General features: G+C 37.2%; 1 protein-coding gene across 2 annotated transcripts in view; it reads left to right on the forward strand.

Annotated features, from left to right (window-relative positions):
- Positions 1-14,135, forward strand: part of LOC149080331 (phospholipase A-2-activating protein-like) — a 312,878-nt gene extending 298,743 nt beyond the window's left edge. The window contains exon 10 of one of the 2 annotated variants that reach the window (XM_089239466.1): positions 12,314-14,135. In XM_089239466.1, coding sequence (XP_089095592.1) covers positions 12,314-12,870 — 557 coding nt within the window. In that variant the 3' untranslated portion in view covers positions 12,871-14,135. The remainder of the gene's footprint in view (positions 1-12,313) is intronic. The other variant, XM_089239467.1, reaches the window with a different exon arrangement.
- The last annotated feature ends 8,671 nt before the right edge of the window (positions 14,136-22,806 follow it).

Consider the following 22,806-nt stretch of genomic DNA (forward strand, 5'->3'; position numbering starts at 1 on the left):
CCTTGTCCATGGCCCCCCACATCCTGAAGCAGGGCCCCTAGGCTGGGATCTTTTACGGGCCCCCCGACCAGACTTTCAAGGGGCCCCATGTATGATGAATTTATAGCGTGAAAAAACAAAAAATGATTAAAAAATCCTCCCGGGCCCCAGGGCCGGAGCCTTGTCAGCCCACCCCTTGTGGGGGCCATGTCCCTGTCTGATGCACATCTCCGACGGCAAACTGCCGATTTCGGCAGTCGGCGTCGATCGCTAAACCGACTAAACAAACTGCTCATTGAATCGCACCTTGCTCCATTCAATGCCGTTCTGGTCTTTTGCTCTGTTTTGAGCCCCGTGTGCGGAAAATTCACTGCTAGCAATTCACCGACAACAATTCACCGCTAGGAAAATTCACCGACAACAGTTCAATGCGAGTCAGTTAGCGAGAGAGTGAGCGATTGAGTTACTGAGTGAGCGAGTGACCGAGTCAGTGATTGAGCGAGTGACCGAGTAAGTAAGTGATTGAGTGATTGAGTGACCCAGTGAGTGACCAAGTGAGTAAGTGATTCAGCGGGTGAGTGAGTGACCCAGTAGGGACTGAGTGACAGAGTGAGTAAGTGATTGATCAAGTCAGCGATTGAGCGAGCGAGTAAATTGGTTGGTTAGTGAGTGAGGGAGTGAGTGAATTGGTTAGTTAGTTAGTTTTTAACCTAGTAGTGTCACAAATGATTAAAAAATCCCATTGTTCCGAAAACGTATTTATGATGAAGTGTAGATTTGAAGACACTTGGATCGGGCGTCCTCTTCGTTGTGGTGGTCGTCATCAGCCGTGCTTTGACTTTGACATCGACATTTGGAACTGCTTTCAAGGAACGCGTAACGATTTCCCTAATACCAACAATTCTATAGAAGGATGGCATCGAGCGTTCCAACAGCAATTATCTGCTCACCACCCAGATATATGGAAGTTCATCGGTGCCATAAAAAGAGAACAGAGTTTGAATGAAGTTCGGATGGAGCAAATTGTAAGTGGACAAAACCATCACATTAGGAGAAAGAAATACCGGGACTCTGCGCAGAGATTAAAGAATTTAGTTGATAAGTATCATCAAGGATGTGACATTAAAGACTATATGAGAGGTATAGCTCATAATGTATCATATTAATTATGATATCAATATTTGTGAGAAATGAATATTTTTCTCCCGTTTTTTTCTTACATTTGCGTGTTATCTGTTTTTCTAGATTAGTAGATTGGAGCCCTTTAATTATAAATATATAAGGAAGAAAATCATGTCGAAAATTGTTAAATAAATACTGTATGTTTTGAATGAAAATTATGTCAGATATTACTAATTAAATATTGTAGGTTTTGATTGAAAATTACCAATTGAATATGTATGTAATGAAAACTGTGTGAAAATTATCCTTCTAAAATACTCCTCTAACATTGCCCAAAAAGAATGCCATTTTTTATATTTTGAAGCTGTGGTTCCGTGAGTTTCAGTTTTCGAAAATGTTATTTGTCACCCAAGAGGTTTTATGTCCAAGAATTGGATGTTTAAAACAAGATAATTTCATACGATTTTTGAACTCACGCATATAACTTTAAACAATATGAGGCTATGGCTTTCTTTTACCAGTTTTGCTGATGGAGAAAATTAAACTTATCTTTATATTCACTTTATTCCATTAATTTTTTTTCCAGCATCAGTAGTAGGACATAATTATATGGCCTCTACAAAACGAACTGCGTCGTAGCGAACTAATATGAGGTGGGGATCATACATAATCACCGGTAAATGTTAGAAAATAACTAAAAGAGCTCTAGAACAATATTCTAAAAGTGAAAGCAATACAGCCAGACTCGGTTATAATGCCGAAATCCCGCGGAATCTTCGATGTCGTTATAGCCGAGTTTAACTGTATTTAAAATACTGGTTTTAATAGGTGTGGCATCATCAACAACCAATTTCAATCCACTGCTGGATGTAGGTGTCCTCCTTAGATTTCCCCTCAAACGAAATGCGATATTTTATGAAATTTTCGGAACTTCTATATGGTAATATTGCAACAACAAATTCAAGAAAACTTCGACTATAAACGAGTAAAACCGTGACATTTTTCAAAAAGTCTGGATGGAGAAGAAAAAACAGAAAAACCGGACTGTCACGGAAAATACGAGACAAAATGCAGGACATGTGGTCACCGATGCTTAGACTAGATTTTTAAAGATTTGCAAAATCACCCCTACCAACAGCGAGCTCTAAATCCACCCCCGTCTTCAACATATAGGCTTGTGTCATCTGCGAATGAAATTATTTTACCGTTCTACTTCATTTTACATAAATCATTAATATAAACTTAGAAATAATTATGACCCAAGGGCCGATCCTTGTGGGACTCCTTTCATTATATTTCAAATGTGCTGATTTTACCATTTATTATGGCACATCTTGTTTCCTATTGTAGTAATATGTTTTAAACCAATATAGTGCATTGCCTGCTGAGAAGTGTTTTTATTTGTTAGAATATTTAAATCAACATAATCGAATGTTCGTTTTAAGTCTAAGACTGTAAGTCAAATGTCAAAATTCAACCCCCCTAATAAAGGGGGGGGGGGGTTCAAAGGTTATATGGAATAATCATCACTGAGCCGAAATCCCTGAAGCCATAAATATAAAATTTAGTAAGCATTATATTTTATTACCAGTTGTTACCTGCGGCTTCGCTCGCGTGGATTTTGCAATCTCAAAATTACTCTCACCTCATAACCCCCATGGGTGATGAACTTTCAATAACTAGTTCCATTGCAAAAATTTGCGATAGCGGAAGCCCAAGGTATATCCAGTCTGGGACCCCATAAAATTTGCGAATTTGGTCAAGGGTAATTGCGTGAGGGGAAGCTGGATTTTATTCGTTGGTAAAATGAATATTTGCAGTGGCCCTCAGAGGGGGATGCCCGATTAGCTTCCGAGTCAGGGGTCCCGTTTTATTTTGGGGGCACTGGATGAATCTCATTCTTTTCTGTTGTTTAACATTTTAGAATTTTCAACAGCGGAAGCCCGAGATAAATCCAGTGTCTGGGTGCCCCACTAAATATTTGCGTATTGGGTCCCCGTTACTGGATGTGGGCCCTGGATTTTATTCGTTTTAAAATTGATAAAAATTAAAAATTTTCATGGCCACTCACAGGGGGTATGTCCGACAAGCCTTCAGGTCGGGGCCCCATGGAAAAGTTGACAGGTTTCATTTCGGGTGTCCCTGGATGAATCTCATTGATTTTTGTTGTTTAACATTGTAAAATTTGCAACACATTGTTAGCCCGAGATAAATCCAGTCAGGGCCCCCACTAAAATTCAACGAATTGGAGTTCCCCCATGGGGAAGTTTTCTGGGGTTACTTGATGAATCACATTTGTTTTTTGTTGCTTTATTATTATAAAATTCGCTTCTTCAGTAAACTAGTGCTTTCACATGTCCCTTTCCATAGCACACTGATGAAGTGGGACGAAATAAACAAGATATGTTGTGAAGAGAAAAGGGGGAAGGGGTTGACCGCCACAGGTGGTAGGGGGGCAGAGCCCCTAGTACTGTACATAAAATAACATGTCCTGACTGATTCATCATCCCCGTATTTTGTGAATAGTTTTTTTCACGACGTAAAGACTCACTACTCACCAAGAAATGGTTTTTCCATATTCGACAACCTAAGGGCGTCATAAGAGGGGGGGGGGGTCAACGTTGAAATCATGCCAAGCCGAAACAGCTGAAGCTATAAAGCTATAAATATGACATTAGATCAATATTGTAATATAGACTCACTGAGAAGGGATTTTTCCAAATTCCACCCCTTAAGGGGGGTTTCAAAAGTTATATGGAGCAATCAGCACTGAGCCGAAGTCGCTTAAGCCATAAATATGAAATTTAGTTAGTATTATATTTTATAATGTACATACACACTGAGACAGGATTTCTGAAAGTTCATCACCCATGGGGGTTATGAGGTGAGAGTAATTTTGAGATTGCAAAATCCACGCGAGCGAAGCCGCGGATAACAACTGGTAATAAAATATAATGCTTACTAAATTTTATATTTATGGCTTCAGGGATTTCGGCTCAGTGATGATTACTCCATATAACCTTTGAACCCCCCCCCCTTTATTAGGGGGGTTGAATTTTGACATTTGACTTACAGTCTTAGACTTAAAACGAACATTCGATTATGTTGATTTAAATATTCTAACAAATAAAAACACTTCTCAGCAGGCAATGTACTATATTGGTTTAAAACATATGACTACAATAGGAAACAAGCTATGCCATAATAAATGGTAAAATCAGCACATTTGAAATATAATGAAAGGAGCCCCACAAGGATCGGCCCTTGGGTCATAATTATTTCTAGTATATATTAATGATTTATGTAAAATGAAGTAGAACGGTAAAATAATTTCATTCGCAGATGACACAACCCTATATGTTGAAGACGGGGGTGGATTTAGAGCTCGCTGTTGGTAGGGGTGATTTTGCAAATCACTCTAACAGTTATGGTTACAGCGAGAAAATTTCGAAAATATCAAATGGCAACACTAAGTTTTTTGTATTGGAATGTGATCTCCATTGTGAAAAACCCTAAATAGCATTCGAACGGCAACTGTAGCATGAAAATCACCGGCGGTAGATAGGCTAAAAGTGAGGACAACCAATAAGGACAGAGAAGCAGCATAAAATAAAGCATTTTATTGTGTTTCACAAATTTTCCACATGACCTTGTGGATGACTAATCAGGCTGGGATCTCAGCCGAAGAAACGGTGTGACGAATGAAACGAACATAATGCTCTGGTGCACGGCAAAGTCCTTTTTACTTTTTCCTTGCCTAGCTCCGTTGATTTTCGTGCTACAGGTGCCATTCCAACGCTATTTAGTGTTTTTCAGTATGGAGATCGCATTCCAATACAAAAAACTTGGTGTTGCCATTTGATATTTTCGAAATTTTCTCACTGTAACCGTAACTGTTAAATGACACTGTTGTTTTCCATATCATTCTTGAGCGCATACCTCAAAATACCTTATGCCAAAATTTCATTCAGTTTCTGTGAATGGTATGATAGTTAGGGGCCATATGTCAGGATAGTTTTTTTATAATCATCCCGTATATGCTAATGTTTTGCATATATAATGTTTTTCACAAAAAAAGTCAGATTTTTTCAAACACAGCTTGTTCAAGTGTCTTTAAACATTGTCATTCTCTCAGCACTGAGGTGTTACATACTTTGGCATAATTTTTTTAAAATTAAAATGCCGAGAAGAAATTTTGTGGCACAAGATATGGGTAAATTTTGGTAATTTTTGTAAAAGGTTCCATGTTGTTGAAGCTAATATTCAAAAACAAATCACAACTAAAATTGTAAAAGCTCTCGTTCAATTGTATAAATATATCCAAAGAGTTTGAGGGGAAAAAATCGAGTTCTTAAAAGGAATAGTAAATTTTGAAATGATTTTTAAAAACTGGGATGTTTCTCATAGGAAAGCATCAGAAGCCACGGTTTGTTTGGGCTTACTTGGTCCCTTTAATAGAGCGATCACTGGCTTCATCTGGCAACCCAGATTCTCCATGCTTTCTCAACGGAGGCGCTGGTCGCGTCACCTCCTGCTATTCTTTCCTCCATGATTGATCAGGGACTCCTGGCACAAACAACACATTTTAAAAAATCATATAAAAAGTTCAATTAATCATAGAAACTCATTTCTTGCGGCGGAGCAATGCAATCAAAACAGATTATCCAGGAAAAATATTGCACAATTTTTAAGGACAAATAGTAATAAATTGTGTCGCTGTAAAGTTACACCATGTTAGACTCTCGTAGGAACCATTACGAGAAAATTTTCAAACAATTGTAAATATTTAACAACTAAAGATATTTCAATGCGGTTTGAGGAGGAGAAAAATATACAAGGTTCTTAATAGGAAATTTTCAAAATTATTGTCAAAATAAACATCGAAAGGCTTCAAAAAAGTTTTTCCAATAGACCCCGTAGAGCGTAGACTTAACATGTACAAATCAGAAATTCATATCTCTAGAACAAAGTCACCGAATGAAACAAATCTCAAATCGTTCCTCTGGTTATTACCCTTCTTATTCGCAGATTTAATTGAAGACTGCTCACCGGGATATTTCAGGAGACCATCTTTAGAAGTCACACTCAATCAGTGACGTCATCAACGTTGTAGCTCCATTAGAAGCCACGCCGCTTCCAATGACAAATTTAATCGTCCGTAACTTTTTAACGCGACGTCAAAAAAACACCCGGTAAGAAATAAAACGAAACGTGCACTGTATTAAATCCAACAGCACGTTACTCACAATGATAAATACGCTGAATTGTTGGTCGGTGAATTTTCCTATCGGTGAATTGCATGGCGGTGAATTTTCCTAGCGGTGAATTGCATGGCGGTGAATTTTCCGTAAACCTTTGATCCCACTATTCCTATGCGTCGCAGCACAACGCTGCTGTTGTGCACACGGCTTACTATCAATAAATAGTGTGTTCAGTAGTTTGCATTCGCAGGACACGTTTTCAACGAGCCCACAGAGCTTGCTGTGGAAAGTTTTGTCGTAGGTGGCGAAGACTCTCTGATACGACAAAAACATTGATGATGGGAGTCTAGGGTTGCGAAACGTCCGTATATACGACTCACAAGGGTGTATGCAGGAATGGATTTCATGATAACTTGAGGTCTTAGGTGGTTTCGCAAAGTTGATTGAAGCCATGGGAGGGGGCCAATGAAAACTACCTCTACAGCCCCATTAAAAAAATTATTGGCGTAGGCAGAAGAGCAAAAGGTGGACATTAGCGCCCCCTACCCACCTTATTGGGGAAACAACCTGTATCCACTTATACTTTTGCGGGTGAGGCTTATGTGGCTTGAGCCCTTACGGTCCACTTTCTATGGGGCGTTGTATTTAAATCAACTTTAAATTTAAAAGTTTTTGTAAATTTGAAACAAAATTTAGGTCTTTTTTTGTTAATTTATTCGCATTCCCCCTTTCATTAAGACCCTCTACTTTATTAACCCCCCCCCCCCCCAGGTGGTTGTTACTCACAGTTTGGGAACAACTGATGTAAGGAAACAGTCTAGCATGGCTCATTTTGTCGAATGCAGGGCTTTCACTCATCCTAATTTTCCTACTTTTTGGTAAAATGTCCCACTTTGTCCTACTTTTCTAAGAAAATCCTCTCAACAAAATTTGTGTAATTGATTTTAATTGAGAAGGGAATCATGGACATGACATAATGCCAAATAATACAAATGAAGTACATTGCAATTAATGATTTTGCCAAAGCAGAAATTATATTGATTTTAAGGTTATTTGGGAGGAGTGTATGTGGGCTATTTGGTGGTTTAGTAATTTTTCATTTGCTTAGTTTGAGGGTTCTACAAGTAGAGCAGTCATTAAAAACTTCTGCCTGGTTAAAAAAAAAAAAATAGTTTTACTACTTCATGGTCTGGGACAGTAACTAATATTCCTCGTTCAAAATTATGGTGCACAATTTGTGTATAGGTGAAACAACAGTTTGCATAACGAAGCAGTTGGGTACATAGACCTATTCTAGGTTTTGTGACTTTGGTGATAATTAATAGCATTCAATTTTCTTCTGTATTTTTAGGGCATGCAGAGGCACAAACAATATCTACAATGCTCAAGTAAAGAGCTAGAAATTAAAGTACTTCATTTTTCAAAAACGATTGCACTGGCATTGACCCCAAAAATTTAAACAAATCCTTTTTAAAAGAGACAAACAATGGCAGTAAAACCATCTGGTCCTCCTTGACTTATTTGTATTGGACCTTGTAATTTACACATTTTGCTTTTGGAAGTGGTATCAAAAGAGCGTCATTCTTAAAAAACTTACATATCTTCATAATTTGTCATGTGTATTGTCGAAGAGAGTTGACTGACTGGACTGTGGAAGACTCTCAAAAAAGAATGTAATATATATATATATATATATATATTGTGAGGAGAGAGAAAAGAATTGTGGGGTTGCTATAAATATACCCTATTTTTGTCAAAAATTGTTTTTGTTACCAAGTCATTTCTGTCATTTTGCTTTGGCTTGAGTCAATCTTACAAGATACTGAAATAGTGTACTATGAAAAAAAAATTAATTTAAAATTTTTTTCAAAAAAATAATTCTAGGGATTTTTTTTATTATGCCATGATTATGTTGTCTAAGGGGGTACCCTCCCCATCCTACTTTTTCTAATTTTTTGAGTGGGAGCCCTGCGAATAAAAAAGGTCACAGAAAAGTCATTGAATTTTGGTATTTGGTAGACACCCTGTAATGAAAAATTTATTTTTCGGTGAATCTGTGCCTTTTTGCAATTTCTACAGCAATCACAAGCATGTGAATATCTCTACTTTGCAGGCTTAAATAATTTATGGGACAAAATTACAAAAATAATTGATAAAAAACATCTGAGACACCTGCTGACTGACATTTGCATAAAAATAAATGTAAATAAAAAGTCTCATGAATGGGGATTATACCACATTAGATGCACAAAGAGACTGTCAGAAGAATTTTAAATTGTGAGATAAGGTTGGTAGTATTCAGAGGCGGCGACATGAAGAAAACATTGGTGGGACTGAAAGTGGCTGGTCGTCCCATATATATGGGAAACAAGCGCATACACAGGAGAGGGAAGGTGCATTGCATCGTTTCAGAAATTATTGGGGGAGGCTCAAATAACCTCAGCCCCTAGTTTCCGGCACCTATGGTAGTATTATATAGTAAATGTCTTTTTTCTAAAACATGGGAGGATCACTTTTCCGAAACAAAACGACAAGAGACTGAAATAGTATTCTGTTTCAAACAAATTTCCGTTTAAAACGGAAATAAATGATTGAACAGACTATATTTTGATTCCATTTAAATACAGGTTTCCGTCTCATACATTGTTCATCTTAGACAGATTTCACTGTATAAGGAAACAAATTATAGTGAGCATCAATACCAGGGTGACCATCTCTCACGTATTTCCTTGGAAATATTACATTTCAGTACTCGTATTATCAAAATGGAAATAGTTTAATTATGAGGTTGTATTATTGACATTAGCACGGAAAATTCAGTATATGAAGTAATATTTTGATGAATGGCGGTGAGCTGAAATATGACCAATTTAACTCTTAGTAACTTTTATCTACAATGCGCCATAGAGCTGAAGGCCGGGCACTTTATTTGCTTACCACGTTTCTTTTTTTTCTAGTCTTATGTAAAATCTTGGATGTGAAAAATTGACCACGTGGATTGTGTGCACGTGTGACATATAGTTCATTTCCGTTCTAGAGCAAAATTTTTTCCTATTAGTGAGCATCTAAAAATTCTTGAATAAAAAGTTATCTGCATGAAAATATTTTTTCTAAATGAATATGCACTAAGAAATAGAAAATATGCATTTTGAAAATATGAGTTTTTTTGTTGTAATTATTTGTTTTTATAAATGCATATTTTCTCATTGTAAGTACCAGAGATGCTGCTGACGAATACCCAGATTTTTGAAAAAGTACACATAAAAATTTGATTCAAGCATCCTGGTCCCATTATACAATGAAAGTGAAAGAGACTAATTATAAGCTGGTAAATTAATATTTTTCTTAATGAACCTTTGGATTGTGCGTGTGAACGTGTTTTTAAAAATGAATCATTTATTTGATTCATAGGGATACCAGTAAATGATGGGGTAGACCATACTTTAATTTTTTTCCAGAGGAACCCACTTTCACTTTAAAAGGACCCAAATTTTGCCATTAACTTTTGTCCCAGTATCCAGGTAAATTAGAGTAGAATGGCTTATTTGAGTACATTATTTAAAATTTTTAGCGACTTTTTGCGGATTTTTAGTGCATATTTACAAAGCATATTTTGCCACTTTTTAATACATATAATCCGGGCTCTGGTAATTATGTGCTGTAGTTGTATATGCTTCCAGAGTGTCAGATTTGGTACAATAAAATTTGTCATTAGTGTTGTAATAACAGTATCTGCAGGGTGTCTGGTAAAGACTGCATAAGCTCTGGGAAACAAGAATTCTTGCTCGGAGAAGTATACCTTTATGGCCCATAGTTTCTGAATGAAATAGGTGGGGGATTTGACATCAGACAAGTCCCCCTCTCCCACTTAAAAATTAAAAATTGATCACACCTTTTGACTTTTTGAAACCACAAATATAATAAATCATTCATGCATCTCAAACATTCCTTCTGGAAATTTCTAATGATTTGGCAAGAATGTTAGAAACATTTGTATGTATATGTGTGGCTCTAACATATTTATAATGTCAGGGTTATACACTGGTGTAAGAAATTAAGAGAATTTGAAAACTTGGTCGATTATCTCTAGAACTACTGTACCGATTTTAATGAAATTTGATATGTACATACATTGATACAATACAAAACAAATAACCATTCAATAATTGTAATACACACGCATGATCGTGCCTAACACTCGTTCGAGTCGGAAGGTACGAAACAGCGGTTGCAGAATAAACAAAAAAATGGATTAATAGGGGGTATGGTCCCCTCTTACAGATATACAGGTCTCGCAGCGTGATTTCATACTTGAAATAAGGCAGTTTATCATTTCCTGTGGCAATTGGTCTCACTCGTTCAGCAACGCTGTTTTCATTCCCTGGATGGTTCCCAGAGGGGGGTTGCGAGTTGCAATTGCCCTCCCCAGAGCGTCCCAGACATGCTCTATAGGGTTAAGGTCTGGAGATCTGGCTGGCCAATCCATCAGGCGAATATCCTCACTCTCTAGAAAATCGTCGAGCAGAAGAGCTGTGTGTGGCCTGGCGTTATCGTCCATTAAAATGAACTCAGGGCCAACTGCACCCCTGAAAAGGTGAACATAGGGCGCCACGACCTCATCCCTATACCTCACACCAGTCACAGTGCCTCTTTCAAAGACATGGAGAGGTGTGCGGCCGTCCAACATGATGCCTGCCTAAACCATTAAACCTCCTCCGCCATTATGGTCGATTTGGCGGACATTGGAGGGTAGGTAGCGGGTCCCTGGTTCTCTCCATATGAACGTACGGCGAGAATCGGTGCTTAGGCTGAACCGGGACTCATCAGTGAAGAGAACGGTTGCCCATTGATCCATACTCCAATCTCTATGCTCTCTGCACCATAATAAACGGATTCTCCTGTCCGTAGAAGTGAGCGGGACGCAAACCGCAGGTCTTCTTGCAAACAACCCTCTCTCATGAAGTCTTTTGGAAACAGTCACCCTTGATACACGGGTTCCTGTGGCTGCATACAAGTCGCGGGAGATCTGAGAAGCTGTAGCACTCCTGTTACGCCTCGCTATAATCGACAAATGGCAATCTTCTCTGGCCGTCGTGGCTCTTGGACGACCTTGCCCAGACTTTCTCTCGATGGATCCTGTATCCTGGAACTGTTTCCATAAGTTACACACGATGCTGGGCGTTAAATTGAACTCTCTACAAATCTGGACTTGAGATTGGTCTGCTTCTAGCCTCCCCACAATTCGCCACCTCATTCCATCATCTAAACGTTGGTGGTTACTCATTTTTACTGTTACAATTTGAAATTAACCGATTACTGCAAAATAACACCAAGAAATTCGCCGAGGTGTGCTAGCGAACGAAATGCGTCTTAACTTACTTGCGCATATAAAGCCAGTTTCTCTACTGCCTACACACATGTACGCTTACGTATTTGACGTACAAGATTTGCATTTTTGTCTAGAAGCAGTGGTTTTACATTCAGTTCAGTTCTTTTCATGAAATTCGATGAAATATGCAAATTCTCTTAATTTATTTCACCAGTGTAGTTTCATGTTTGAGAAGTGTTGCGATCGGCCTATGGTATTAGAAGTAAAAGTGACAGATGCTTGGATGTGTTAAAACTGATTTTCTGTGTTTTACTTCGTATGCTGGCCATGAGGCATTGAGTCTTAGATGTTACCATTTAACAGTACACTGGTCATAAATGTTTTTATCCTTAAACAGTTGTAAATATATTATTTTTAGGCACTTTTTTTTTATCTGCTAAGAAAGAGTATTGCTGTACTGCAAAGCTGTGAACTTGGGCACTTTACATAATAGAGAAATGTTCAAAATTTGTATATGCTTTTGCTGAACAACCTTTTAACCAGTTTGAGCTTTTACATTGGAAACTTCTGCTCTAAGAGTTTATTAATAAGGGAAGTTATTTTATGACCACTTTGTATGTATACATACACCCGCATAGTATAATATAAAAAAATGTATTAGGTTTTTTTTTTTTTGTTGCAGAACTTGTATTTCCTGCCTTGGATCTATTTAGGTTAGCAGTAAGGAGTCCTGTTATTGATCAAAAGGTCAGTGAAGTGGGCAATGCCATCATAATAAATTACTTAATGAAATACCTTGTACCTGATTCCAATTCTGTAAACATCATGCTTGCTATTAGAGCATTTTGTAATTTTTTCGGTCATGCTACAGGTGAATTTTTGCTAAAGAACAATGTTCAAAAAATATGTTCCGGGGCTATAAGTTGCATTCCTTCAAATGATAAGAAAGTTGAAATAGCAGTTGTATCACTGTTTCTAAACTATTCAGTTGCACTGAATGTATCGAAATTTCCTTTCAATTCTGTGATAACAGATGGTGTTGTAACTCTCACAGAGAATCTCAATGATTCTGAGGCTATTTATCGTTTACTTATTTGCATTGGAACATTAATGGAACACCTTGATGCAAGTGTTATATTGAAATGTAAAGTCATATCCTTTGTTAAAAGTGTAATTCATGAAAGTCAACCTGAAAAAATATCACAGTGTGTTAATGCATTAATGAAGAAATTTGATTGATTGTTTTGATTATGTTCAAAGTTTCTTATTGTGTTCATATGAATATGCAATAATAAATATGTTTTGACTAAGAAAAAGACAAATTTCCTTTCAGAGTAAAGATATATATTTTATGGAAGAGTAGGTAAGCTTTGCCCAAGAATACTAAGACATGGCCATCACAGATAAGTCGTGTAATGAGAAAAGGGTCACGGAAAAGGAATAATATTTGGGTGAAGGTCACTGATTTTTTTCTTAAGTGTTTTTTTTCTGAATCACTCTATTTTTCCGGGGCATTCAGTATTTAAAGAAATCATCAACGAGTAAGGCAAATACAGTCAAACCTCTCTTTCTCAAAACTCCATTTCTTGAAAACTTTGTATCTCGAAAAATGAAAAATCCTTGCATTTACTGTGCTAACTTAATGCATTTTCACGTCTCTGTCTCAAAATAATTTTCCAAAAACTATCTCTCGAAAGCCCAGCCCAATGGTAGTAAAAAGAAAACACGGAAATTCCTTTTCTTCCACCCAAATCTGGCTTTTCTTCGGAGGTGAAAGTAACTGATAAGAAAGGATTATCCGCATTACAGCCCTATGATCTTGTCAATCATAGGCAAATATAATGATTGACATGGGGTGGATGACTTGTTTAACACGGCAAAAAGTCAGCAGTGATAAAGGATCAGATTTGGTGGTTCACTTGAATTTCAGTGATTCTCAGAACAATGTCGAAAACAAAATGTCAAAGCATCGGGTCATTAATAAAAAACACTTAAGGCTAGAAATCTCATTTTCCAATTTTGTGGAAATAGACAAGTTCACTACAAACTTGCAGCACCTTGACTGATACCAAAATTATTTCTGAATGTATGGCCGACTCCAATAATGAAAATACAGCAGAAGATGCTTCAGAAGCATTAGAAAAAATTCTAAACACATTCTGTAGAAAGTTTGCACCATTTTCTGGGGCAAACTGAGAAGATAGGGCCCAAAATATTTGCAGCTATTGTTAGTATAGATGAAATCACAAAGGCTCAAAGTGCCAAACATATGCATCAATCTAAGCTTATGGATTATTTTAAATAAAATTGAATCAATTATAAAAATTTGAATATATTTTCAAAAGTGTATTTGCATATAGTGTGATTGTGTAACTTAACCAATAATTTCATTATTAAGTACTATATAGTACATAGTAAAATATAATACAGTATTTTTAAAATTTTGATCAATAGAATTTTTCACCATTTTTTGCATGTTTTTCTTAATAAAAAAAATATTTCTCAAACTCTCTATCTCAAAATTTTTTCGGTCCTGTCAGTTTCGAGATAGAAAGGTTTGACTGCATATGGAAAATGTAAAATTCCTAATGCATTTTGACTCCCATTGGGTGTTGTCTTCAGAGGAAGAATATATAACCACTAATCGAGCTGACTGAGGATCCCACTCGGGTTGAACACCAAATCTTAACTCCCTGTTGATCAGCAAAAAAGTATGTCTATTTACTTCAAACGTTGTGGTTAGAATGAAGCTGAGAGCCTGAGTGTAAAACTAATGCAGCACCTTGATTATGTAACAAAAACTTTTATTTCCAACGTTGTTTGCTTTCTGGCGCCATGTTGTAGCATGCCAGAATGGCCTTGACCATATAAAATGTAAAACTTTCCATCAGATAGGTCTTGGTGGTTCTGAATGTTGGAACATGCAAATGAGATGGTGGTGCTGTAGTGAAGTCTACAAAGCTAGGTGTTGTGGGAAATTTCCCTCTCTTCTGATTATAACCTATAACCAGTAAGGACCTATTGGTTCTCTTGTTATTATTTTTTTTATGTTTAACTAACTTGTGCTCGTCCATGAGACATGTTTGCCACAGGATTTCTGGACAGTCAGATGATGTAGGCTGGAGAGTTGGCCAATCAAGTCGTCTTGTCAAAAGTATGGGTGAAAGATAATGACATAAGGGCAGTGGGTGTGTGTTTTTTCTGTCTTACAGACTGTTACTTAAATAAAACTAAAAAAATAAATAAATTTAATTTTGGCAATTCCTACCGTAGAAGGACCAAGGAATCCCTGGAGTCTGGGTGGCAGGGGAGGGGCTCTTCCAAATGATTAAACCTGCTAATGAATTTCTGAGACCCTTAGGCTGCAGTTGTAGTGGAGCAAAGAGATAAGTGGTACGAGAATTGTGAACGGGAAGAAAAACATATATAGAAGTGGAGGAAGAGATGTCCACGCATAGTACAAGAGGAGGAAGATAGAGAAAATGGCTGGCAGGGTTCTGAAGTGTAAGGGTGTGATGATGATCATCACTCTGCAGAAGAGGGAAAGAAAAAAAGTGAGATGTGGACCAATCAGCAGATTGAGGTGAAAACAAACTGGATTGTTCAGGTTTCATGTCTCAGTTAGTGGCCTCTTTCTCTTCTTTGTCTTGCTGCTCAAGTATGTGAGGTGTAGAACAAAACAATACGATTGTTTTTTTGTCGCTAGTCTCTATTATACACTCCCTTACCCTGTAGTTGCCTCACAATGTGTTTGGCCTTAGTTAGGGTTAACAAAGAATATTTACAGTTCATCAACATTGTAGCTGATGCATCTGTATTGGGGAAGGCTATTGTCAAAAAATTATGTCAGTAGGGAAATTCTATTAAACCATGGGTAGGTGGAAAATACTTGAATGTGTCTGACAGGGTTCGTGCTTTCAATCGCCATTGTGCCAAATCGGGACAAAATATTTAATTTGGCTAATAAATAAAAGATCAAATTCGACTTCTTGATGGTCAAATCGGCCATTTGACGCATGTTCAAAGATCTGGAAGTGAAATGTTTTGTTGGCCAATCGCGAACAATGTTCAGCGACTTTCGGGATAGTTCCAGAGGAGGGTGAAAGGATTGACAGGGGCAATTAACCTCGTTTGGAACCGCGACTAGTTGACTGCACCCCCAAGAGCCTACATGCAAAAAAGAACCTATTGTTTGAACCCTTCACTCTTTAGCAAAGATGCCAACACAAATCAAATACCCGGAATTTCGGAATGGAATGCATAAAATTTTTCTATTCACATCCTGTGCGATGCATTCTTTTCTAGTTCCAAGAAGGAAAAGTATAGAAAGGAGAAACCTCCCCAAGGTCTGATGATGGAGTCAATGGTGTTATTACAGATGCAACAGTACTTGCAGACAAATAAGTGCACCCAAGGAACATAAAAAAGCAACTCTCTTATGAAAGTGAGGTTGAACATATTGGGGCAAAGATTTTTTGGGAAATCTTTTTTTTTTCATGTCTGGGAAAAGATTTTTCAAAGTAAACTTTTCTTATGTTGTGCTTGGCAAAGCGATCACATCACTGAAAAAAAAAAAAGATTCCAGCTTATGGAAAACTACAGTAAAAGCTTCAAATTTCTTTATTAAATAGACAATCTGCAAACATGGGATAAAGAGGATTTGAAGAAAGCATATTTGAATCTTGAAATTGTGTTGAGTGATGAAGAGGAACGTAGCATTGATGGAAATGATTTCCTTTAACAAACTCCAAATATTTGCACAACTATATGTTGACCTCCGGTACTTCTCCAGCCAAAGCCTTATCTTTCATCACCAAAAATGGCTGTGGATTCATTTCCAAACGTTTTTGTAAGTTTAAAAATATACTGCTCACTCTTCCAGTGTCAGTGGCGAATGTACAGGGTTGGCAAACAGTCTGTAGAAACTTTAAAAATTCATAAAAACTGGAAAAATAACCGAAATAAAAAATGGTTTCAGGGTTAACAATCACTAGGTCATAGGAATTTTTTAAGACAGGAAAAAAAAACCTAAAAAACACCCGATAGGTGGCGCTGCCATACACAAGTCAAAGAAAAGATATGCAAATAACAAACAGAATGCCTCCAAATAATTTTTTACAGCAGTATGTATTCCACATGACCACCACCACACGGGATAACACATTGCAGGTGAGTCACAAATCCAGTAACGACATAGTGCAGCAGGTCCACATACATGGTTTACAACGTTGAACTGATTGTGGATTAGGAGCATAAGTTGTTATAACCGTCTCATTTACATATTTCCACCGAAGTCGCTCCTACTAACGCCACCATGGCCCCCACATGCTAGTGCTGGGCCCCCAGGCCAGGATTTTTCGCGCCCCCCCCCTACCCCCGAAAAATGTTGTGCACCTCCCTTGAGAAAAGATTATGGTGTATTTTTTCAGTAAAAAAAAAAAACCCTTCTGGGAAGAAAAAAATGTTAAATGCCCCCCCCCCCCCATGAAAAAATCCTGCATATGATACGGCATTTGTATATGCAGCAAAATATCGCTACAATGATAATTGATAATAAACACATCTACAATGATATTTTTTTCAAATCTTGTTTGGAATTGCCTGGCTTAATGTTAAACTCTCGGTACACAACGACATCATCTGCTATGATAAACCCCTCTATAACACGATATTTTTAGGAGATTTTTGAAATCGCTACAACAATATTTTTTATATTTTGTTCAAAATCGTTTTGAATTTAATTTTAACTTTGCCACTTGTTCTCGTTCTTCTGAAGGCGTCTGATAACATCAATATTTTGCCCTAAATGATCACCGAAAGCTAAAGTTATTTGTATTGCTGCACTCTGTGTACGACCCAAAAGCGTTATGCAGTAAGCTTCTTTACAGGGTCAATACACATCTAAGTGAATTTTATAAATAAACTAATCAATTACAACGAATAATCAATACTGTAATGAATAAATACATAAAAGCGCATTTCCCAATGATATTAACAATGCTGATATAGAAAAAATGACAACAATAGCATAAATTTGATCACACGTGAGGATAATGTTACCTCTTTAATCCCTCTACCACAATATCTTTTTTGGTCCATAGAATATTGTTATATCGAGGTTTCACTGTATATTTAAACTAAATATAATTAAATTAATATAAAATATAATTATGTGTGTAATAAATATTACATTTCGAGATATGATTATGTGATTTGTATATAATTTTACGCAATACAATATAGCTTCTCCTATGGGCCAGTTAAGAGAAAAAATTGGTTAGGCGATATATATATATGGTTTTCCCATATATATATATATATATATATATATATATATATATATATATATATATATGGTTTTCCCATAGAAACTTGTGATTGCCATAGGCGTACACAGAATTTTCATGAGGGTGGGGGGGGTTACATTCTTTTTTCTTGCAAAATAACCCTATAATCTCGTCTCTGGGGGAGGGGGGTTAGAACCCTAAACCCCCTTTTGCATATACCAATGGTGATCGTGATCCATGGTCGGCAGGGCTGCAACTGGGGGAGGGGACAAGCAGGTCTCTTGCCTAGGACCAGAAGGGTGTACAAAATTCACCTTTTATAGCCTCTTCAAAATTACAGGGGGGGAGGGATGTCAAAATATTTTCTTACCTCAGCTGATCAAGCATTTAGTTTTGGCCCTGGTGGCTAGTGTTCAATATAAACTAATCATCTCTCGATTAACGATAATACATCTATTATGGTATTTTTCTTCGTCCGCAGAATATTGTTATATTGAGATTTTACTGCAGTTTTATCATGCATAATACCAGTTATAATACCCGGCGCTGCCTGTGTTTTCTTTATTTATTGGGAGGATTGGAAAAGTGACAAACCATTACAAAGGAATAAATATATAATACTGGCAGGATTACAAGAAGTGACAAACCGCATTGTAAAGTCATATGCACGTGTAAAACGCATTACTAGGGAACCACGGTAACCAAAGTAAACATTCCGAAAGCGATTGTTGAGGCCCAGAAACCATTTTTGCCCGAAGGTTTTTTGTCCATTTCGGGCACCTGCCCTTCTCTGACGAACTTTTAAAGTAGCCTATCGTTCAATCCGGGCCCTGTTTGGTATATATCCAAACTTTGGCGACGATCGATCTAAAATTGTGGATTTATATAGAGAGCATACACACAGACAGAAAATTAATTTTATATATACGGGGTGATTATAAAAAAACTATCCCGACATATGGGCCCCTAACTATCATACCATTCACAGAAACTGAATGAAATTTTGGCATAAGGTATTTTGAGGTATGCGCTCAAGAATGATATGGAAAACAACACATGCGTCTGCAGCCTGCGGTAGACCCAAAACCAGCAACCAATCAAAAAGCAGCATATCTATGACGTCACCAAAAAGGGAGATCCCCCTCCCTTCCCACGACCACCTAGATAATGTGTAATTTAGGTGGTCGTGCCCTTCCTCGCTTAGCGGTGACTTGTCCTGCTTGGTGACTTGTATCAAGGTTTCTAGAATATATAAAGGACTTGTACGTCATGTTGGCGAGAGAAATTTGTGGCGTCTGTAAAAAGGATTTCAAAAGTAAATCCCCTTATTACGGAAACGCGTGAGAAATGTCCACAAAATTTTATGTGAAGGTTCCATTTCTTGCTTTGAAGAAAACTGTTTTGCAAAGTTTAGAATATTTTGTGATTACAGAGAACATTTGAAAGAAGTGCATTCTGTTACGAGGATATAATCATCAAGAACAAATGAGTTTTCCTTCAAAAAAATTATAAACATGGATTTTTTTTATAATTAAAAAAAAATCTATGAAACAAAAAAATAAATTTTATAAGTCATTTCATATCAGCTATGCATGCGAAATCTGAGTTAAAACCCTTACTTTTTTTAGTTTATTAATCACCTTTGCAATTAAAATATTGAAACAATTAAGTTTTATGTATTTTCCATTTGTATTTTTTCTGCTTTAACAGGGGTTTGATCCTTAAAATTTCTTGGGCTGTGTAGTATTGACAATAACTTAATATGATTTTTAAAAAAACAAGTAAGATTCATCCTGTTTTGATTCTATCATGTCAGACATAATATAAATAGAACATTTATTTATAAAAGCATGTTTATTTTGATTGGATACTGGAGATATGAATGAATCACATTTAATCATATATTAAAAAAACGAAGATAGTAATGAGAAAAACAAAAAAGCCTCAGTCGAGTTAGTGGGATTCGAACCCACAACCTTCGCGATGCGTGTCTTAGGCCGGTATCACGCTATGAAAGTTCTTTGTCAAAGATCATTTATAAAATAAGTTTGACAAAAAATTTCATAGTGTAAGGGGCAACTTCGATAAAAGTCGCTCTTTATTAAGTTTTATTTTATCAAAGTTAGCCTCCTCGTCCTACATTTGAAAAAAGATTAATGCTGATGCTTTCTATACTGCAGTTTCAATTGCTGAAGTTTACGTATAGGCTATACTTTGATTTCATAAAGAAATTAGAAAATGATTTGTAAGGTAGTCAGTGGGAGCTACAAATATCTTAATACCGTATGTGTGAACATCAGCCTACAAAAACCGAAACAAACAGTTGGATGCTTATCGGTTATAATGAATTCAATTCCGTCCTAGTGAACCTGCAATGCAATACTAAAATAATGTTGAAAATATCGTTATAACGAATGGACATATTCATATATATGGGATACAAGGGTCATATTTTGAAGTAATACGTCACCATTCGTGGTGGAGGGGAGGGGGTGGTTCGCGTTTGCTGACTTTAATGACAAGGTGGGGGGAAGGAGTTCGAGTGATGATTGTTTGAGAAATAGAGTGGTACGAAAATATGAAATTGGGTTATGGTATTTGGTTGGTATATATGAAATGGTATATTATTTCCAAAAGTGAAGTATTTATGTAAATTAGGCCCTATACTTCTGGTACTTGCAATCAGGTAGTGGGGCCCCCACAAGGGGTGGGCTGACAAGGCTCCAGCCCTGGGATGATTTTCATCATTTTTTTGTTTTTTCAACTATAAATTCATCACAAAAGGGCCCGTGAAAGATCCCAGCCTAAGGGCCCTGCTTCAGGATGTGGGGGGCCATGCCCGGGGCCTTATGATGCTCTTAAGTTTTACAGACATGGGTTATAGCAAGATTAGGGTTGGATGGGTCAATGAAGGTTACATGTCGTGGGTGACAATCTACGAGTCCGCAAATTTTACAGGGTGGGTTTGTTTCCAAGTTTTTCTTTGGGGAGCCACACTGGTGGATCGATTTTTTTTTCAATGGATTAAGTTCCATAAAATCGAAAGTTGTATTTCAAGAAAAAAGCCCGAATATCTCTCTGAAGTACTACCGTACTATTGCGAGAATCAGCTTCGGGTGTGTTTTGTCAACGCGATAGGTAGATGGCGATCTCTAGCTTTAGATAACACTCTGATTCTGTTCATTCCCATATAGCCACTCAAAGAAGGATCGACTTAACTACAGATTTGTGTCAGAGTTCCTCAGTCTTCGTAAGCCAATGCGCCACAGTTTTGGTCGATTTTCAACTTTGAGCCGTGAAGGCGAGTCGATCTCCCGTTAAAAAGTCGCGCCTCTGAGAGCAACAGTCCTACAACAGTATAAATATTCAATCATTACGCTTCACTCACAATTTAAAATATCGATGGCAGCACTGGAAAATCAGACAACACTAGATGAGCACTCAGACTGTTAGGTACACTCCCACATTTCCGGCACAACTCATCTGGTAGTAACTTGCCCATGACGATAGACCGGAGTTTTGCTAGGTTTGAAAGAAAGTCTTTGTAAACGTTAGAACCATTGAAATATTGATAACAATTCAACGGACCACTTACAGCCATGATTCCATGGCTCCCTTGTCTCAGTCAATGGTTTACCCACGGCTCCCTTAATACTTAAAGTACTACTTCAAATCACTGAACAGTTACACATCAATTTAGACAGCTTGCCTCTGATAAAGGCTGGTGACTCACACTTTGAGAACAACTGACTTGCAGTACACGGGTATTAATATTTTATTCAAAAGCTACGTGAACATCTTTAATGTTTCTAATACATACGTAAATAATTTTACTTTAAGTCTGTTCGAGGACCACCTCTTCCATCATCGCGAATAGGTTGAGAAGTCAGTTTTCTTCATTAAACTCTAATATCTACGTTGTATCGGTTTTCACGAATATCGGATCTGTCGAATTTTTTTCACGTGCCACTTCGCTATATCCGGGCTCGACTGACACATCAGACACATCACTGGATTTGTCGGTTCATATTGTTGATACATTTATTTCATTATCATCTGAGATAGTTGACAGTAAACCAATATCAGGTGGGAAATCTTTTATCAAATATTGCCTCCTCATCAATGTTTGATAAAAAAGTTATGCTGATGCACTTCCTATCCTGCACTGTGACGTATTAACTCTTCAAAAACCTGTTCTTTCTACGCAGGGCTGCAACTAGATATTTTGTCACCCGGGGCAAGTCGGCATTTTGGCGCCCCTTGTAATGTAGAAGCAGTTAAAGGATGAATTCGGCACCCCCTTCCTCTTTGATGCTGGGGGGCAATGCCCTCCCCGTATTCCCGCCCATGCTCGACCCCCTCCCGCGCGCCATCTCATGACGAAATAAGTTTTACTTAAATGCTTATTACTATTAATTCATCAATAAGCGTCATTCCCACTAGTAATTATAATTATTAAACAATTATTAATTAATCAAGATGGTTGGGGAACGATTGAGTTAATGATGTTAAATTAATTAAAACGGGCTTTAACCGGTAGGAGTAAATTAATTATGAGCATCAATTACTTAAATAGCGTCCAAAACTCATCATGGTGGTTATTTCGTTTGTTAATTCATTATTTGTTTATAATTAATAAATTATTGTTCATAAACATCATCAGGAACAGATAAGTTCGTGATGATTAACTGATTCATTTAAAACAGACTTTTGACTTGGTAAAAATCTGAAATGAAAATGTTTACAAGCGTTTTTTGGACTTTCACCAACTCGCTTCAGTAAAACCCGAGTCTTTGGGATTTTACCGTTACATATAAGACGCAATATTAATATGATGAAACACGGGCAATTTAGTCGCTGAGCGTTGTATTCCTCAAGTTCTTAATAA

This window comes from Pholcus phalangioides, unplaced genomic scaffold (genome assembly GCF_987345545.1).
Source record: "Pholcus phalangioides strain wild (caught in Gottingen) unplaced genomic scaffold, Ppha-v1.0 ptg000011l_1, whole genome shotgun sequence".
Taxonomy (NCBI): domain Eukaryota; kingdom Metazoa; phylum Arthropoda; class Arachnida; order Araneae; family Pholcidae; genus Pholcus; species Pholcus phalangioides.